The sequence below is a fragment of the Pinus tabuliformis genome, chromosome 7 (assembly GCF_031772625.1).
Source record: "Pinus tabuliformis cultivar Carrire ecotype Pingquan chromosome 7, CPIR1, whole genome shotgun sequence".
NCBI classification, from domain to species: Eukaryota; Viridiplantae; Streptophyta; class Pinopsida; order Pinales; family Pinaceae; genus Pinus; species Pinus tabuliformis.
Window position 1 is genome coordinate 1,183,255,166 of NC_142293.1, and position 16,817 is coordinate 1,183,271,982.

General features: G+C 37.2%; 1 protein-coding gene across 1 annotated transcript in view; it reads left to right on the forward strand.

The window, feature by feature from the left end:
• LOC149251673 (Ypt/Rab-GAP domain of gyp1p superfamily protein) overlaps window positions 1-16,817 on the forward strand; it is a 452,310-nt gene that overhangs the window by 286,636 nt on the left and 148,857 nt on the right. The window contains exon 8 of the mRNA XM_089459518.1: window positions 1,404-1,509. Coding sequence (XP_089315644.1) covers window positions 1,404-1,509 — 106 coding nt within the window. The remainder of the gene's footprint in view (window positions 1-1,403; window positions 1,510-16,817) is intronic.

The following is a 16,817-nucleotide window of genomic DNA, read 5'->3' on the forward strand; positions in this document are numbered from 1 at the left end:
TTGTGTCTTGTTGCTGGAATTTGTTCATGTCTACTTTTTTTCTTAATTTGAGCTAGCTACATATTACATAGCTTTCAATAAACACACTTCCTCCTACATGTTTGGAATTACTCCTTAACTTGGGTATTCACAATTAACTTTCTACACTTTGTGGACATCAAGAATGACTTGTTTATAGGCTCTTAATTCAGGCTACAGTCACTTTTTGATGTCTTAGTTGTTGCTCTTCGTAGTTCTTGACTCCACTTGCCCAAGGACTTGACACTAGTCTTGATCCTCCCATCATTCCTTTCTTAAAATCTCTTCTAAAATTTTTGTTTTACTAAAGCTATCTTTTATAATCACCTTGAGCCTCCTTATAATAAGCTTTGGCAATCCTACCTTAGGAAAGGCCCCATTGAGTTGGAGAAGAGCAACCTAAGGTGTGGTAGTGGGTTGTTGTATTGACATTGGACAACCCCTCCAATTTTCCGTTTGGATAGCAATTCTCTTTTGGAGTTTAACCTTAAATTGCTAGTTTTTAGGTAACAAGGCCTCATCTCTAAATGTTTGCTCCTTTTGCTTGAAGGCCAATTAGATCCACCTTATCTAGTTGTATGACTTTGACTTTGACTATCTTTTTCGCTTGGATAACCATATCAGATCTAGGTAACCCTATGGTAGTCTTATACCTCTAGAGCTGCCAATGATGGAATCCTTGGCCATCAGAGAACATCCTTTGAATGAACTGGAATAGAACTTTCACACATAATCAATATCAAAGGTGTGTTCGGAAAATTTGTGTTTAAGATAGCACCTAGCAGCATGCAAAAGGTTGTGAAGATGAATTTGCCATTTGGAGTCAATAATTTCTCAGAGCAGTATTAATTTATCCCCCCTTACCCAGAATATAGATGAAGATGTTGCTATCATAATTTTAATGCATAAATTAAGTTAAAAGCAGTTTTTACAACTTCTCTGCTGTTTCTAACTTTCTGATTCATTTACCTTATGATTATGTTTTTAAGTTGGGTTCTATATCTTGAGATTCTTTGTCCTTTTTTTCCCATTAATTGCTGTCATGGTCTCTATTGGTGCCAGTCACTAGTAATGGCTAGTCATTGTTTCGCTTTTATTTCTATGATTTTCTTGTGCTTAGTTTAGAATTATATGCCGTTATTGGGTGAATTCTAACATTTGCATCGTCTGTTCACGTTATTTTAAGAAATGCCTTGGAAATATTTTCCAGAAGAGTCTGTATTCCAGTTATTTGAACAAATTGGAATTTGGCAACACTTCTTTGACCTCCAAAACTATAGGCATGTTTTGCTTTGATTTTGCTGGATGCTGTCACAAATGTCATTTTTTCAGCTAAAAGTCATATTCCTTGATTAATATATTTTGTCTCTTTTGGAAAAATAAAGCGAGGAAATTTCAGATGCACCGACACTTCAGTTGGAGTGCAGAAGCAACTTCAGAATCTAGCTTCAATCACTCAAGTTCTTGATCCAAAGCTTCATCGGCACCTAGGTATGTCTTTTAGTTTAAAGTATATTTCTAAGTAAACTTTACTAGCATGTTAATTACTGAATTATTTGTCTAGGATAAAAAAATTATCTTTGCCAGCAATAATGATTTGTAAACTTTCCTGTTCTTATCCTGTTCCATTTACTAGTCTAAAGGTACTACCTTTTCATTGGTTTCATTGAAGAATTGTTCTAAATAGTTTTGGGGTTTGATATACAAAATAATGCTCTCCATGGTTGATCATAAACTCAGATAAGGTGGCCTTTGACTACAGTTTGTTGACATAAATATCAAATCTTTTTCCTTGTTTAATCAGCATAAAAATCAGATCGTTTGTGCAAAAACAGTAATCTTGGAAGCTTTTGTAGTGTACTTAACCCCGAAACTTCAGAGCAATCACATAAGATGTAGTGCAAAACCCAAGAATACAAGAGAAAATAGATAAGCCGTGGGAAAGATCTCTTGATAATAAAAGATAGAGGGCTATGTTCATTTGCCTCTTCAAAAAGCATTACCCCTCTCTCTCTCATATATATTAGTAAGGATGATGAGTATGGATTATTGTATTTCATTATTTAATTCAATTATGTATATATCATTCTATTTATGCTTTCATTATTGAATATATATATATATATATATATAAAAAAGGAAAAAAAATTATTTACCCTACGTCTCCCAGAAGTCTCCCTAAATTTACTCCCAGAAGTCCACCCTGTGCGCGTCTCCCCGTCCCCCCTAAATTTACTCCCAGAAGTCCACCCTGTGCGCGTCTCCCCGTCCCGTAGTCTTGGTTGACCCGTAGTCTTGGTTGAACATTGTATATATAGTGATATTTGTGGCTTCATTGGTTGTAGCGTTGATTATTATGAACTGCTTTTGTCTTTATTATCAATTTTCCCAGCAATAAAATCTGACATGCTAGCCTGTGAATTTGACCCTTTCATCTTAAACCAGGCTTTGGATGGTACGTGGTTTGGGAATTGGAATATTCTCTATGGGGAAGTGTGAAAAGCTTTTGAGTGAAGCTCCGTATATGTGTGTTGCGAGTGTAATAAATCTGACCAGATGGGATGGTAAAACTGAATGCACATTTTACCAGATTGAATAATAATAAATAACATCAATATGAAAATACATGATTATGCAGCTTTCATCTCGGACAACGTTTGATCCCATGGGGTGTGCATGGATATGGAGGTTAGGTTATATATTTTGTTATCACAGTAAATATTGAATAATATGCACTTAAAATTGAATTGTCTGATATAGCAATACATCTATAACCTATGTTTACATTTCGATATAGGATTAATTAAGCAGAAGCTAATATATAATATATGCTTGTATATATATCATAGAATTACATTTATAATTTATCTATGGATTACATAGTTGCTAGTGTATTTAAAAACTAATAATAATAAAAATAAAAAAATTCTTCCAAAAGTCACACTTGACCACCTATAGATTATAACACTGCACGACAGGGATGCGTTACATAGAACATGATCTTTTGACGTGCAGCATGAGCAGACAGTTTAAGCAGTAAAATGACACACATATACCAAAAAATGTTAAATGTCAAAATTAGTACGGATGGGCCACACAACACAGACTGATCATTGTTAAAGTCAAGGGTACCCACACGGATGAGCTTTCTACGGTAATGGACTGCGACAATGGACGAGATTTAGGAAATATTTTCAATGTTACGATTGAAGTTATGTTTATCATTTTTAATTTAATTATTTTAGATTTTATTTTAATTTTGTATTTTATTAAATAGGCATTAATTTTTTTTTTCTTTTTAATTTCAAAATATTTATTATTATTGTTTTTTTTAATGATTTGATCCCTTTTGATATTTTATATAATTAGAATTATATTAATTCTAAGTTGATCAGATTAAGAGAAATTGTGATATTACTGCAGATTGAAACTAGACATACGCATTTAAAATGTTGGTGCCCATGAGTGAAAGGGATTTAGAAAATATACTACAAGACATCGAATTGAATTTTCATCAAACAACTGATAACAGGAGTATGTTTGAAGATAACAAAATTAAACCCGAGCTTATCCTCTGCATAATGTTTTAACAAGATAACAAACACCGCTATTATTAATGTAAAAAGGTTAGGCAAATTGGGATATTTGGACCCAGTGTGGCTGGGCAGAGCATGTCAACAATACAGGCACGATTACATTACTAACTAATATTGCGCTGAAGACAAATACAAAGTTTGGTGGGTGGAACTCATTGCTGGTTGACAAGTAAAAGAAACAGCTCCCCCTTATATCAGATGTGTTTTTTTTAATAATTGGTGCTGGGAATCCACATTCAGGAATTGAATGGTCCATCTGGATGATTTTGTTGCAAATATATACTGGCTATGCTTCTCTAAATGTGAAGCAATTGCCCACATGCAAATGGAAAGTTTCAGAGATATTTTATGATCTGTATTTTAAAGAAACGAACTCTGATATATGACAAAATTTTCATGAATAAATACATACTCTGTTGGGAGAAGATCTAATGGATGTAAATTTATCGTTGGTATGTGCACCTAATATCCTCATATGCTAGAAAACTTGAAAATTGGAGGATCAATTAGCCTGTGGAAACACATGAGCAGCATCTCCCGAGGTTACTGTACACAGTATACTGTAATATATCGTCCAGATCTGTGGAGGAGAGAGTCCATTCTCAGAATAGGCCAGATCTCATCAAATAAAAGGACCTTGATACTTATATTATACATGGAATAAGTCTTGATTGGGGCCAACCTACAAACAGACATGAGGCTGACCTACAGGCTGAAATTTAAAAAAAAAAGTGACCTAAATGAACCTGGGGCCGACCTAGCATGGCAAATTTTGAAGTGACCTTACATAAATTTTGATGGAACTGACATTACACAAAGGAAGGGTAAGTTGCGTACTTTGAAAGTCCTTATGTTCAAGTATGGGGATGTGGCTTGCTTCATTGGTGAAGGAAATGACATCTTTGGAGAGCCCTTGAAGTTAAACAGACACCTTTGACACCCCTTGTTTACAATGAAGGTTACTTGAAAGATACTATAAATGATAGCATGAGAAGGCCCACTTTGGAGCCCCACTCTATTCCTTTGGAGGGCTTTTCAAGGGTGAACGTTGCACTTTGAAGGTTACATATTCCCACCCATAAAGAAAGACATGCAGCATCACTTGGTTGAATGATGGAAGAAGCAAATTGTAGGGTGGTTTTTGTAGAATTGGTGTGTCCATAGTGACATGTAAGCTGGAGAATGTATCTTGAAGCCTTTCTTATTCTACCCACTTATGATGGAAGATTTGGATTGTATTTGCTGATTTGGTGGAGAAGAAGGAGCTTTGAAGGGCCTTTGGAGGCTGGATCCTCCACCAAAACCCCCTTTATACCCGTCTTTTATGGGGATGGGTCAGGGCTTATGCCCCTTTGCTTTGTACATGTGGCCAAATTTTGTAATTTAGATTAATTAATTGTTGAAGATGGCCTTTTGTTCTTCTAAAGGCTAGATTAGGGGCTTTTAACCTTAAAATATATATATATATATTTTTTTTAACATAAAGGAAGTTAGACAATAATAATATAATAAATAGGAGTATATAGGTAACTAAAAAAAACAAAAAAGAGAAATTGGAAGAAATAATATAATAGTATGTAATATATATGGGACAGCAGAAGTGAACACCATTATTTAATATAATAATAAGGAAATATAAACTAAGTAATAAATATAGTGTAATAGTGTTGAACCACGTATGTTTGCATTATATTGAAAGGCATGAGTGATAAGTGCGCATATATATCAAGTGTTAGAATACTATGTAATGAAATAGAGCAAGTAGTAATAATAATGTTAATAAGTATGTAAAATAAAGGTATATATATAGAGAGAGAAAGCACAAATAATAACTATAGAGAGAGAGCACAAATAATAATTAAGTTATATAGTAAATGAAAATAGGGAGTGATATTAATTATTAACATTAGATTTAAAGAGGGTGGGGTATAAATATGAAATAAAAGTCAAAGAAATTACAGGATAGCAGTATAGAAGGGTGTCTAAAGGGCATATAATATAGTAATGAAATAATGTATGCACACATATATACAAAACAAAATGGAGTCAATGGCATACAACTTTGCATGTATAGTAATGATCGTTATATATCAGTGTTGAAAATATCGGTATCGGCAAAATATCGGCGAGGGTCCAGAAAATATCTTATCGGCAATATCGGCGAAAATATCGGCAAAATATCGGCAAATATCGGCAAGCATAAAAAATAATTTTTTTCAAATTTTTAAATATAGCCGATATTTTCAAAATATCGCGATATTTTGCCGATATTTTCCGATATTTGCCGATATTTTGAAAATATCGCGATATTATCAAAACAGAAAATATCGCGATATTTTCGAATATCGCCGATATTATCAACAGTGTTATATATAGAACAAATATAATTAGCAAAAATTCATATAAGCATAATAGGGATAGAAAAAGTTAATATGTAAAGAACACAAAATCAAATATAAAATCATTGACATTATGTTTATAGGAAAAAGTGTATAATAGATCAAGTATATATGAAAAGTACATAATACATATTACTAGAGAATAGTAGAATAACATAAAGTTCGATATAATTATCAAAAAAAAGAGGGAGGGGTTAAGTGGACAAGCGTAATAAAATCACAAGTATAAAATATGATAATATAAATATATAGTAATAAGAATGGCAACTCCAGAACTTAAAGAATTGCAAATGAAGTCAGACTTAGGACTCAACCAATGCCCCTATCAATTTTGTCAAGAAGAAGGATGACTCCTTGCAATTATGTATAGACTATAGAGACTTAAATGACGTGAAACGGTGTTTGAGTGAATTCTTAAGTGATTATGACTTTGGAATCCCATCATTAAAGGGAATGAGAATGTAGTGGCAAATTCTATAAGTAGAAGACCAAGGATCTTTTCCCTTATACCTAGCAAGGTAGACTTGAGGAAGCCAGTGCTAGAACATCTCTTGGAAGACAGTTGTTATTTAAAAGTGAGATCTAAGCATGATAGTAAATGTCCAAAAGAACCTAAGTTTGAGGGATACGGACTGGAGGATGATGGATTGTTATGATTCCATGGTAGGATGTATATTCTTGATAGTGGAAATATCTGAAATGCCATCCTTAACGAAGCCCATAGAGTAGTACTGTATTGCGCACATCCTGGCATAAAAAAAAGTAAATTGATACAAAGAAACACTTCTTTTGGGCAGGCATGAAGCGTGATATTGTCAAATTTGTTGCAAAATGTCTTAAATGTCAACAAGCAAAGGTTTATCATCGTCACCCAGCGGGTCCCCTACAGCCATACGATATTCCTATAACCAAGTGGGAGGTGATTTCTATAGATTTTATCATGGGGCTACCTCTTACCCCACAAAGGCACAATGCCATTCTGGTCAGGTAGATAAACTAACGAAAAGTGCTCACCTTATTCCCGTAAAAGATACTTATGAGGTTGTTGACGGAGCTTAGGTATTTATAAATGAAATCATTAGATTTCATGGCGTTCCTAAGAAGATCATATCAGATAGGGATACACGATTCAATTCAAGACTTTGGACAACTCAGCGAAATTTAAGTGCAACTTATCATCCTGAAATTGATGGAAAGATAGAAAGGGTGAACCAAGTAGTGGAAAATATGCTAAGGATGTATGTTATAGACCAACAGACACATTGGGAAAACAACTTTCCCTTGGTTGAATTTGCATACAATAACAGTGACCACAATTCAATCGGAATGCCTCCATTTGAAGCATTATATGGAAGACCTTGCAGGTCACCGCTAAATTGAGATATGTTAGAAGACCGGGTGATAGTGAGGCCAAAATTAGTTCAAGAGATGGAGAAACAGGTAGAACAAATTAGGGAACAATTAAAGGAAGCACAAGATAGACAGAAAAGTTATGCTGATGCTCACAAGATAGATGGGAATTATGAAGTAGGGGCTCAAGTTTTCATCCACATCAGACCAAACAGAAGTACCATTCGGTTTAGAAAAGGAACAAAGTTGTCACCTCGATTTATTGGGCCATTCAAAGTTTTGCAAAGAGTTGGACTTGTCGCTTATCATCTTGCACTGCCACCCCACTTGCATAAAGATCATAATGTTTTTCATGTATCTGAACTAAGACATTATATAGCTGACAAATCACATAACCTTCACATAACCTTTAATGGAAGGAACTGCAAGTATGATACGAGGGACCCATTTCGGTCAAACCATTATGTATACTGGAACGTAGGGTTTGACATCTCAAGAACCACATAGTAAGCCAAGTTAAGGTTCAGTGGGACAAGTATAGCCCTGGATTCGGCTACTTGGGAATATACAGAGACCATATACCAGAAATACCCCAACTTAATTTGATTTTGAAGCACTTAAAACCCTATTTTGTATTTCTTTACTTTATTTTCGCTGGTTACTTAAGACCAATGTTTTAAAACTGCGACTCGGACTCCAGCTCGGCCGAGGGTCGAATTCGACTCCGACTCCGACTCAATATTGACTTGGTCGGCTCGATTTCAATGACTCGGTCGTTGTAAAAAATACAATAATTATTTATTTTTTTAGTGAAAAAACATAATTTTAAGATTTTTATTCATGTTTCCAAACACACAACATTAGAATATAGATAGAAGACAACATATGATCAAAGTAGGCTCATGAATATATCCATTATATCAAAATGGCACCCAATGCATTGTCCAATACATACATGATCATGATATAGAGATCAAAACAAAAACACATAACCAAGGAAGCTAGAAATGGCCTCTACAACAAAAGTAAACTGTGACCTGTACTGCTGGCTACTGCTAGAGGAGTCGAGATCATGTAGATCCATCTCTGGATCAAAGTCAGACAGGGGGCCCCATGCCTCCTCCTCCTCATCATCTCCAACTGCAATTGTAGAAGTGGTAGCACTAGCAGGCTGTGCAGCAGCTGCAAGTTGAGCTAGAGGAGATATGCGCTTTTGTCGTGGCTGAGCAGAGGAAGCGCCTGCAATTGGAGGACTTGCTGGCTCTAAGGTTGAGGCTGGTACAAGTGGATCAGGATTTGCATTCAACTGAACATTATGTTTGAGTGATGTTATTGTCTGTAATTCGTAATCCATATCCTCATTAGAAGCAAACTCTGCTGGATGACTCTCCACTACCCAGTATGATGTTGGATCAATGTCTTCCAACACAATGGGATCTGAATCAGGTATTTTGTTCAGCAATTGGTTGCGCCTAAGCCAGAGGTTGTATTGGACATATACTAGACCATTTAACCGTTTTTGATCCAAACGGTTTCTCTTCTTTGTGTGAATCCTCTCAAAGATAGACCAATTACGCTCACACTCAGTAGCACTGCAAGTTTGAGTCAAAATACGAATTGCAAACTTCTGCACTTCAGGACAATGGCTACCAAAAGCCTCCGACCATTGTGCTGCAAAAAACATAGGAGTGTAATGAGTTAGCTCAACAAAATTACAAATTATATCCAACTTTCAAATTATAAACGATTTAACAAAATAAGTATTAAGAATTTGAAAATTGAAATTTTTATTTACCTGGCTCATCTGCTTCCCTTGCAATCTTTGCTAGGTTCTTCCCAAAGGTACCTGAGGTAGTGCTGAAGGTTGTGACTTGTCGGTGTATCTGCAGCTGATCACACTCCAATGGGATCATGCGATCGATGCAGTCAATCAATCCATCTCTAACCTCCCCCCTCAAAGCTCCTTTCGCCTTAGCTTTATAATGATACCGTGGGTTCAAAAAATATCCAGCTGCATGTATAGGGCGATGGAGTTCACTGTTCCATCTTTCATCAATGATTGCCCAAATGGGCCCATACTTAGCCACTTTATCCTTTTATGCCCTCTTTATTTGCTCCTTTGCTTGATCCATAGCCTCATAAATGAAGCCCATAGCCAATCTTTCCCCATCCACCAACTGCAACACCTTACCCAGTGGCTCAATAAGCTTCACAATCTCTGCTGCCTTTCTCCAAAATATTTCTTCATTAACTTTCTTTTTCAATTCTTTGCCTTCCAGTTTGTGAGACCACTGCCTTTGACTCCATTCGTCACTGGAAAAAATCTTTTGCAAGTTTCTATGTTGTGAAAGCATAGATTGCAATGTCAAAAAATGAGTAGCAAATCTAGTGATGGTAGGCCTAATAATATCCCTGCCCCCTGTGTGTTTCCTCATCAGGCTCAAAATCCATGAATGGTTGTAGATAAATTTTGTTATGCTTTGGGCACGATCTACAGTGTTTTTGACCCAATCTAATTTGCCAATATCCTCAAGAATGAGGTCTATGCAATGTGCAACACATGGGGTCCAAAAGATGGTTCTGTGTTTTTCCTCTAACAGTTTACCAGCAAGAACATAGTTAGAGGAATTATCTGTGATGACTTGAACAATATTAGCCACCCCCACCTCCTCAACAACCTCATCCAATAGCTAAAACAACAATTGCCCATCTTTTATCTTATCAGGTGCATCAACTGATTTTAGAAACATGGTTCCCTATGGGCAGAAGATAAGAAAGTTTATGATGGTATGGTTTCTTTGATCAATCCATCCATCTAACATGATGGTACATCCTGTTCTTGCCCATGAGTCCTTGAAATATTTCAAATACTCATTAATGGAGAAAATTTCTTTCTGCAAATGATACCCCCTTAGCTCATGCATAGTAGGGCCTTTGAAGCCTTTTCCAGTAGCGTGTATGGCATCAAACATAGGCTCATACTATGGTGAATGGGAAGCATTGAAGGGGATACCAGCATCATACCACCATCTAGCTATGTAATCACAAGCAGTCTCCCTCAATTCTTTCTTCCAATGGTCATCTAAAGTGGGTTACATATGACTTCTACTAGCTTAAGGACCATGTGCATTTGATGGAGAGGAGGGAGTGAAATTAATTTTGATATTCATATCACCCTTTTTCATTTTACCTTTTCCCTTTTCTTGAATAGACTCAAAAGAGGGAGGAACATATCGGAAGGGGTTGGATGCATCAATACAAGGGATAGAGGAAGAACCCTCAAAATCAAATTGGAGGTTGGTAGCTAGCATTTTTTGTATATTCCTCTTCCTCCCAATTTGAGCCTCTAACTCTTTTTGCCTAGCCTTATCTTCTTTAAACTTCTCAAAGCTGGCTAACAAATCCTTCCTAATTCCCCACCAAGTGTTGTTTCAGCCTATTAATGCCCCCAGGACCTTAATTTTCCTATGGCAAAATTTGCAATGCATTTGACTATCAACCATTTCAACATATGCCCAAGCAACATCTTTCACTCTAGGTGCCATTTTTTGACTTGGAAATGAAAGCAAAAAAACTGAAAATGAAAACAAAACAAAAAAAACATTGATTCAATGTTCCTTTCTTTCACAAAAAACACTCTTTAGGATTTTCAGATTTGCACATAAAGTTTAATAAGCAAAAACAGAGTTTTACAAGTGAAAAAAAATACCTCCAGGCACAAACTACCTCCTCAAGCTTGCTCCAAGAAACCAACTCCTCAATGGAAAATGCTACTCCAAATGGCTGCCCAAGAAGCTCCTCACTCCAGCTAAAATGCTTGCCTAAGACTCCTCATTGCTGCTCCAAAAATAAACTCAACAACTCCTCACAAACTCCCACTGAAATTCTCACTCAAATGCATGAGATGGTTGTGAGAGAATGACAGGGGTTGGGTGGGTTAAATAGGGTTTAGGAGAGGGGAATGGGCCCCAAAGACAATATAGACAAATTACAATCCAGTTTGGAGTCCCCCAAAAGAACAAATTAAAAAAACATTCGTTGTTTTTCGTGGTTAACAGGCCGCTATTCCAACCCAGCCGAGTTATTGCAGGCTCGACCAAGCCGGCTGGCCAAACCGTTTCCATGGCCGAGTCACAATTTTTGGCTCTGGCTTGGACCAACTCGGCTGTGTCGGTTCCGAGCCGATCGGTTTTGAAAACAGTGCTTAAGACTATCATTTTGAATTGTTACCCATAGGAATGATTTGCTTAACATTGTTTGTACATGACATTAATATGAATTATGAATTATACTATGTTTGTGATGTCTATAATTTTAGTTTACATATTAATATGAATGATGAAATGAAAATAAAAGAATGACTACATTTCGATTACTTAATGTGAAAGCAAACTTACAGATGTATTGGATAGACATAGCCAAATATGTTGTATGAACTCAAAGATCGATATCATAGATAACAATATATCAGGAATGCACAGAAACTATTATCAGAATACAATCAATTTTGAATATATTGATGCATATGTTATAATGTGTGGACAAGTGTTTACATTGCATATAGTATCATTACCAAACCAACCCACGTGATGACAAAACTCCAAGAACAATTGAGGTTCAATGAGATTCTATGATAGGGTGTTGATCTTGGCCCTACTAGGAGGGGTGGAGGTGTTTCCCACCATTTATCCTCCAAAGCTTGGAGTCATGGGAGGACTGTGTGATTCACGCTCCCCTAGACGTGTGATGATGTCTGTCAGATGCCTACTAGGTAATTAGGTTGATATAATCAATGTTGTCACCCTTGGGGTCTATGAATGGTTAGGTCAGTATAGCTGACGCTATGGCATATTCCAGTAGAGGATGAATAGGATGGGAGTGGAAGAGATTAGGAAGGAAAAGACGATTTTAGAATAGCTTGGGAGTCCAGCTAGGGCAGGGCATGACTATTAAAATTATAAAACTATAAATGTTTGAAACATAAATTTTAAAAATGTCCTCACATTAAATAAGTATTCAATCACAAGACATAATCATTACTTGATTACACTAATTGCTAAAATAATTACTAATATACTGTAGCATAAAAATTTATGCTGAAACACAAAACATTGATAGCTTGTAGACTTGAATATAAAAATACACACAGGTATTAAATAATATAATTTATTAATATATAAAATTGTATGAGATGATTTGAATGTATAATGAGGCCCCGCTTTTATACCTCAGCAGGTGACCTTTCGTGAAAGGGCATGTCTTTTTAGACATGCCTTTTCACTTAATTTAATGACTATTTAACCTAAATAATATTTAATTATTTAATATTTATATTTATTTTATTTATCTAATTGTTATGAATTATATTCATAACATAGCCTCTTCCTTCGGAAGCTTTGTCCTCAAAGCTATATTGCTAGCAATTGTATTTGCGGTAGTTGTTTTCTTGGCATATAATCTGGGCATCGTTTCATCATGTAGCTCATCACTAATATTACCTTGGAATATATATATATATATATATATATATATATATATATATATTTGATTTTTTTTTATTTTTTAAATAATGATTTTTTTTTTTTTTGACAAGTCTAAAATTATTTTTTTTTCAAACTTTAATAATTTTTTTTAATGGAATTATATAAATAACATATAGTATTATTTAGCAAATATAATATATAGTTATTATGTATTAATGAATCAGGTGTGATCGAGGGGTTGCATCGTTTGACTCGTGGTCAAGAAAAACGACGAAGTGGAATTTAGGATCAACCAATCCAAGGACATATAGCTCGCATCCATGCAGATCTTTCAATTACTTCAATACAACTTATGCAGAGTTAGACCGTTGAAGATACTTAAAATTAGGCACTTCGAGGACTGTTAATGGTCTAGTACCCTCGGGCTGGCTGGGATTTTCCAAGTCATCGGCCAACTTCTCTACCACCTTCAGCATACTCTTCTTGTTGGATTGGATGATATGTAAAACATAAAATAACGAATAAAATCCGACAACCCTAACAACCCTCATCATCTTTTCCATTTTTTCTGTCCTCAGCCTCCGAAGCTCCAATGCAAATCGCCAGGCGGTCCTGACATCGACATAGGCCCTCATGAAGCGAACGAGGCCATTGATGCTGGAAGGGTATATGGTGAAAAATGGCTGCCTGCATGACATGTCGAAGAAAATCTCAGGGTCATCAACAGTGAACGAATAGGTCACATTGTCACCCTCAGTAGTCGCCATGGAAAGGGCCTGTCGGATTCCAGTATGGTCATTCGACAAAATCTGGAGACAGAATACCTCGATGAGATAGAGAGAAAAATTAAAGTCCCCTTGAACCACTTCTCTTAAATCTTCATTGATTTCGGATTCGGAATTGTCTTCGGATTCCTCACTTCTTCCCTTCTTAGGAAACACGGAAGGTTTTACTTCGAAGGGCTGATAGTTATAATGCGTTATGTCGGTAACATAGCGGATGAAGGCCTCGAAGCTTGTCACGTAGCAGGGGCCTCTCACAGTGAAAACGCTACCCTTATTTTCGTCATAAGGGGCTGACACAAAGTTGGATGTCTGTTCGTCTTCGGTACGAGATGTTGGCTTGAATTTGTTGTCATTTCCCAGAGGTCCAGTGTTCGAACATTGTGATTTTTTTCTCTTCTGCTTTCTAGTCTTTCTTCTTCGGGGTCCGACGTGGGCTTGGATTTGTTGTCATTTGCTTGAGGTCCAATGTTTGAATCCTATGACGGTGGCGGCCACGGTTTCCCCAGCAATGTCCTGCGGGTGAGACATGAAGAAAACCCCCAGCATTGGATACATGAAGCTTTTAAATATTTAGGGTTTGGATAGTCCAGAACTTGTGCACACTTGTCTATTTCATATGGAACGGTACAAAATGGGCAATAAATTAAATTCTCAATTTTGGCTTCAGATAAAGCGTCTTGGGCCTGGGGATATTCATATCTTTCAACAACATCATTTGGAATAACTTTCCTAATCTCTGACAAATAAATTGATTTCTTGCAGTGACTAATACTAATGCAAGATAAAGAGCCATGTGCCCGTAGACCTCCATAAAGGATCTCATTAACCTGCTTCTCTATACATTCAAAACAAATTTGATGCCCACCCCCACACTGTACCATATTTTCAGATTGATATTCTCGATAGAAACAACTACATTCTATCCAAAATACACCTCCTCTAGAATTCAATGTACACGGTGATCGATAAGGTTCAACAACAATTTGATATAATGGCAGATCAGGGAATAAATGAAACAAAGCCAATGTTGCAACTCCCTTTGACTGAATCTCACTAACCAGTTGCCCACCTTCAAACGAAAATAGCAAAATTCGGTCCTTGTGAGATTCATTGTCCACATGATACGCACACGTTGTCCTGTGATCATAATCATATCTCTCACTGCAAATGGCAAATGTTTGAGACACATCTTGATGGAGAATATGATAAGGATGTCCCCCAAGAGAAATTAAGGAGATGTGAAATATTTGAATGTCATCAATTGAATCTTTATGATATTGTTCATTTTTCTCACTTTCATCATAACCCATCTTCACAAGAACTTCATCATTAACTTCGATTTCCACATCATTTCCAACTTCATCACTCTCTTTTTTTTGCTAAAGCAAGAGTCGGACCTTCTTTTTCATTAATTAGTTTAAATACATAAGATACAACACTCCTCGGAAGGATATAGATCAAGGAGGAAACTCAACAATAACTAAAAATGGGCCCAAGGCAAATGCCTCGAAGCCTACACCTAAACCTTAGGACGCACAAAAGAAATCCAAGATAGAGTTGGACCCAAGGCGGAACAAATGTGCCATTCCACAATATTTCGAGTCCACAAACTCACAACCCGTATGTCTTTGAAACGTGGGAACAAAAGGCCGCGTCCCTCCAAGAACCTTTTGCTTCCCGCCTGGAGTATTGAATCCTGACATCTCCCGCCATTTTCCTGAACAATATCTTTGATCTTGACTGTCGAACCGTCTTTCCCGATCCTACGGCTGTGGACATTTCGCTGTGCTTGGACTTCTGACAATTACCCCTATGGACCCACCAACTTGCTCGATCCATACGAACTGTAGATCCTCCTCGCAAAATCCTACGGTTGAGGTTCATATCGCTCCGATCAACATCGCTGAACAATAGCGTGCGATCAGGGCGGTAATTCATCCGACCCCACTGCCACGTGGGGTTCACTGAATGGAATCGCTCCAAAAAAGGGAAAACTGCTTCCTGCTCGCGAGGCTTGCGATCACCCCAAAACCGCCCTGGCCGTGGTATTACGATCAAAGGCGAAAAATTTAGGTTTTCGGGGACGCCAAGGGTTCCTAGATTCCGATCTCTCGCCATATCTGCTCTACCTATACCATTGAGAGAAGAGGCTTCCGCCATCCTGCCTGAAACCCAGAAAAATAAAACTCCCGCTCTACAACCACTGTTAGCCTGTTTGAGAGTATTACCCCGAGCTGCAGAGGCCCACCGAAGCACGTCACTCACTGGATATTCGATTGTGAACACTCCGCTGATCATAACGCTTCTGAGTCATCTATGCTTCCCTCCATGGCCCTGTTCCGAAACACCAACCAATCTTCCTCAGCCTGGTCGTGGCACTGCGCCTTTAGTCTATGCTGAGGTAGCTCTTGCCATTCCATTGCAACTCTATTTTCTGTGTTGTTCACTCCTTGATTGGCCATAAGATCCGCCAATTTATTGGCCGTTTGTCGCACATGTTTAAAATTAACTGTGTGGAGGCTCAAAAGGTGAATGTGGATCCGTTGAAAGATCTGGATTAACCTCCAATTTCTTGAGGCCTTTTCCGACGCCGTACCCCAGTTGATTCTCTTGACCGAGTTAATGATTAACTCAGAATCTGCTTCAACAATCACATTGTGTCGATTATCCTGATTTAGGAATTTTAAACACTGCCCCATAGCCATAACTTTTGCCATATTGTTGGTGGCTCTCCCTAGGAGTCCATATAAAATGAACAAAATATTTTCTTTTTCTTCTCTTAAAACCCCGCCATGACCCGCAGTACCTGGGTTGCCCTTTGAGGCACCATCAATATTGAATTTCAAGAAACCCTTTGGGGGGGGGGGGGCGTTGCCAAAAATCGAGCTCAAAGTCTCTAATGAGAATCATCCTCTCGAGGCCTTGAGGAATGAGACCCTGCAACCCTAGTTGATAGAGAATCCTCAATTTTGGTGCCAAAGGTGGATTCTTAGGGAGATTTCGGACCATAGTACCCACCGTCTCCTTAAGCTGTTTTAAGATCTGTTCCAAAAGGTAAAGGGATGGTTTTTTTTACTTCCTTGAAGATTCTGTTATTCCTTTCTTTCCAAATATTCCAGATAATGAAGCTTGGTGTTAGAGCCCAAGCTGAGCCAAGAACTTCATTATTCGAAAAATTGCTTCTCC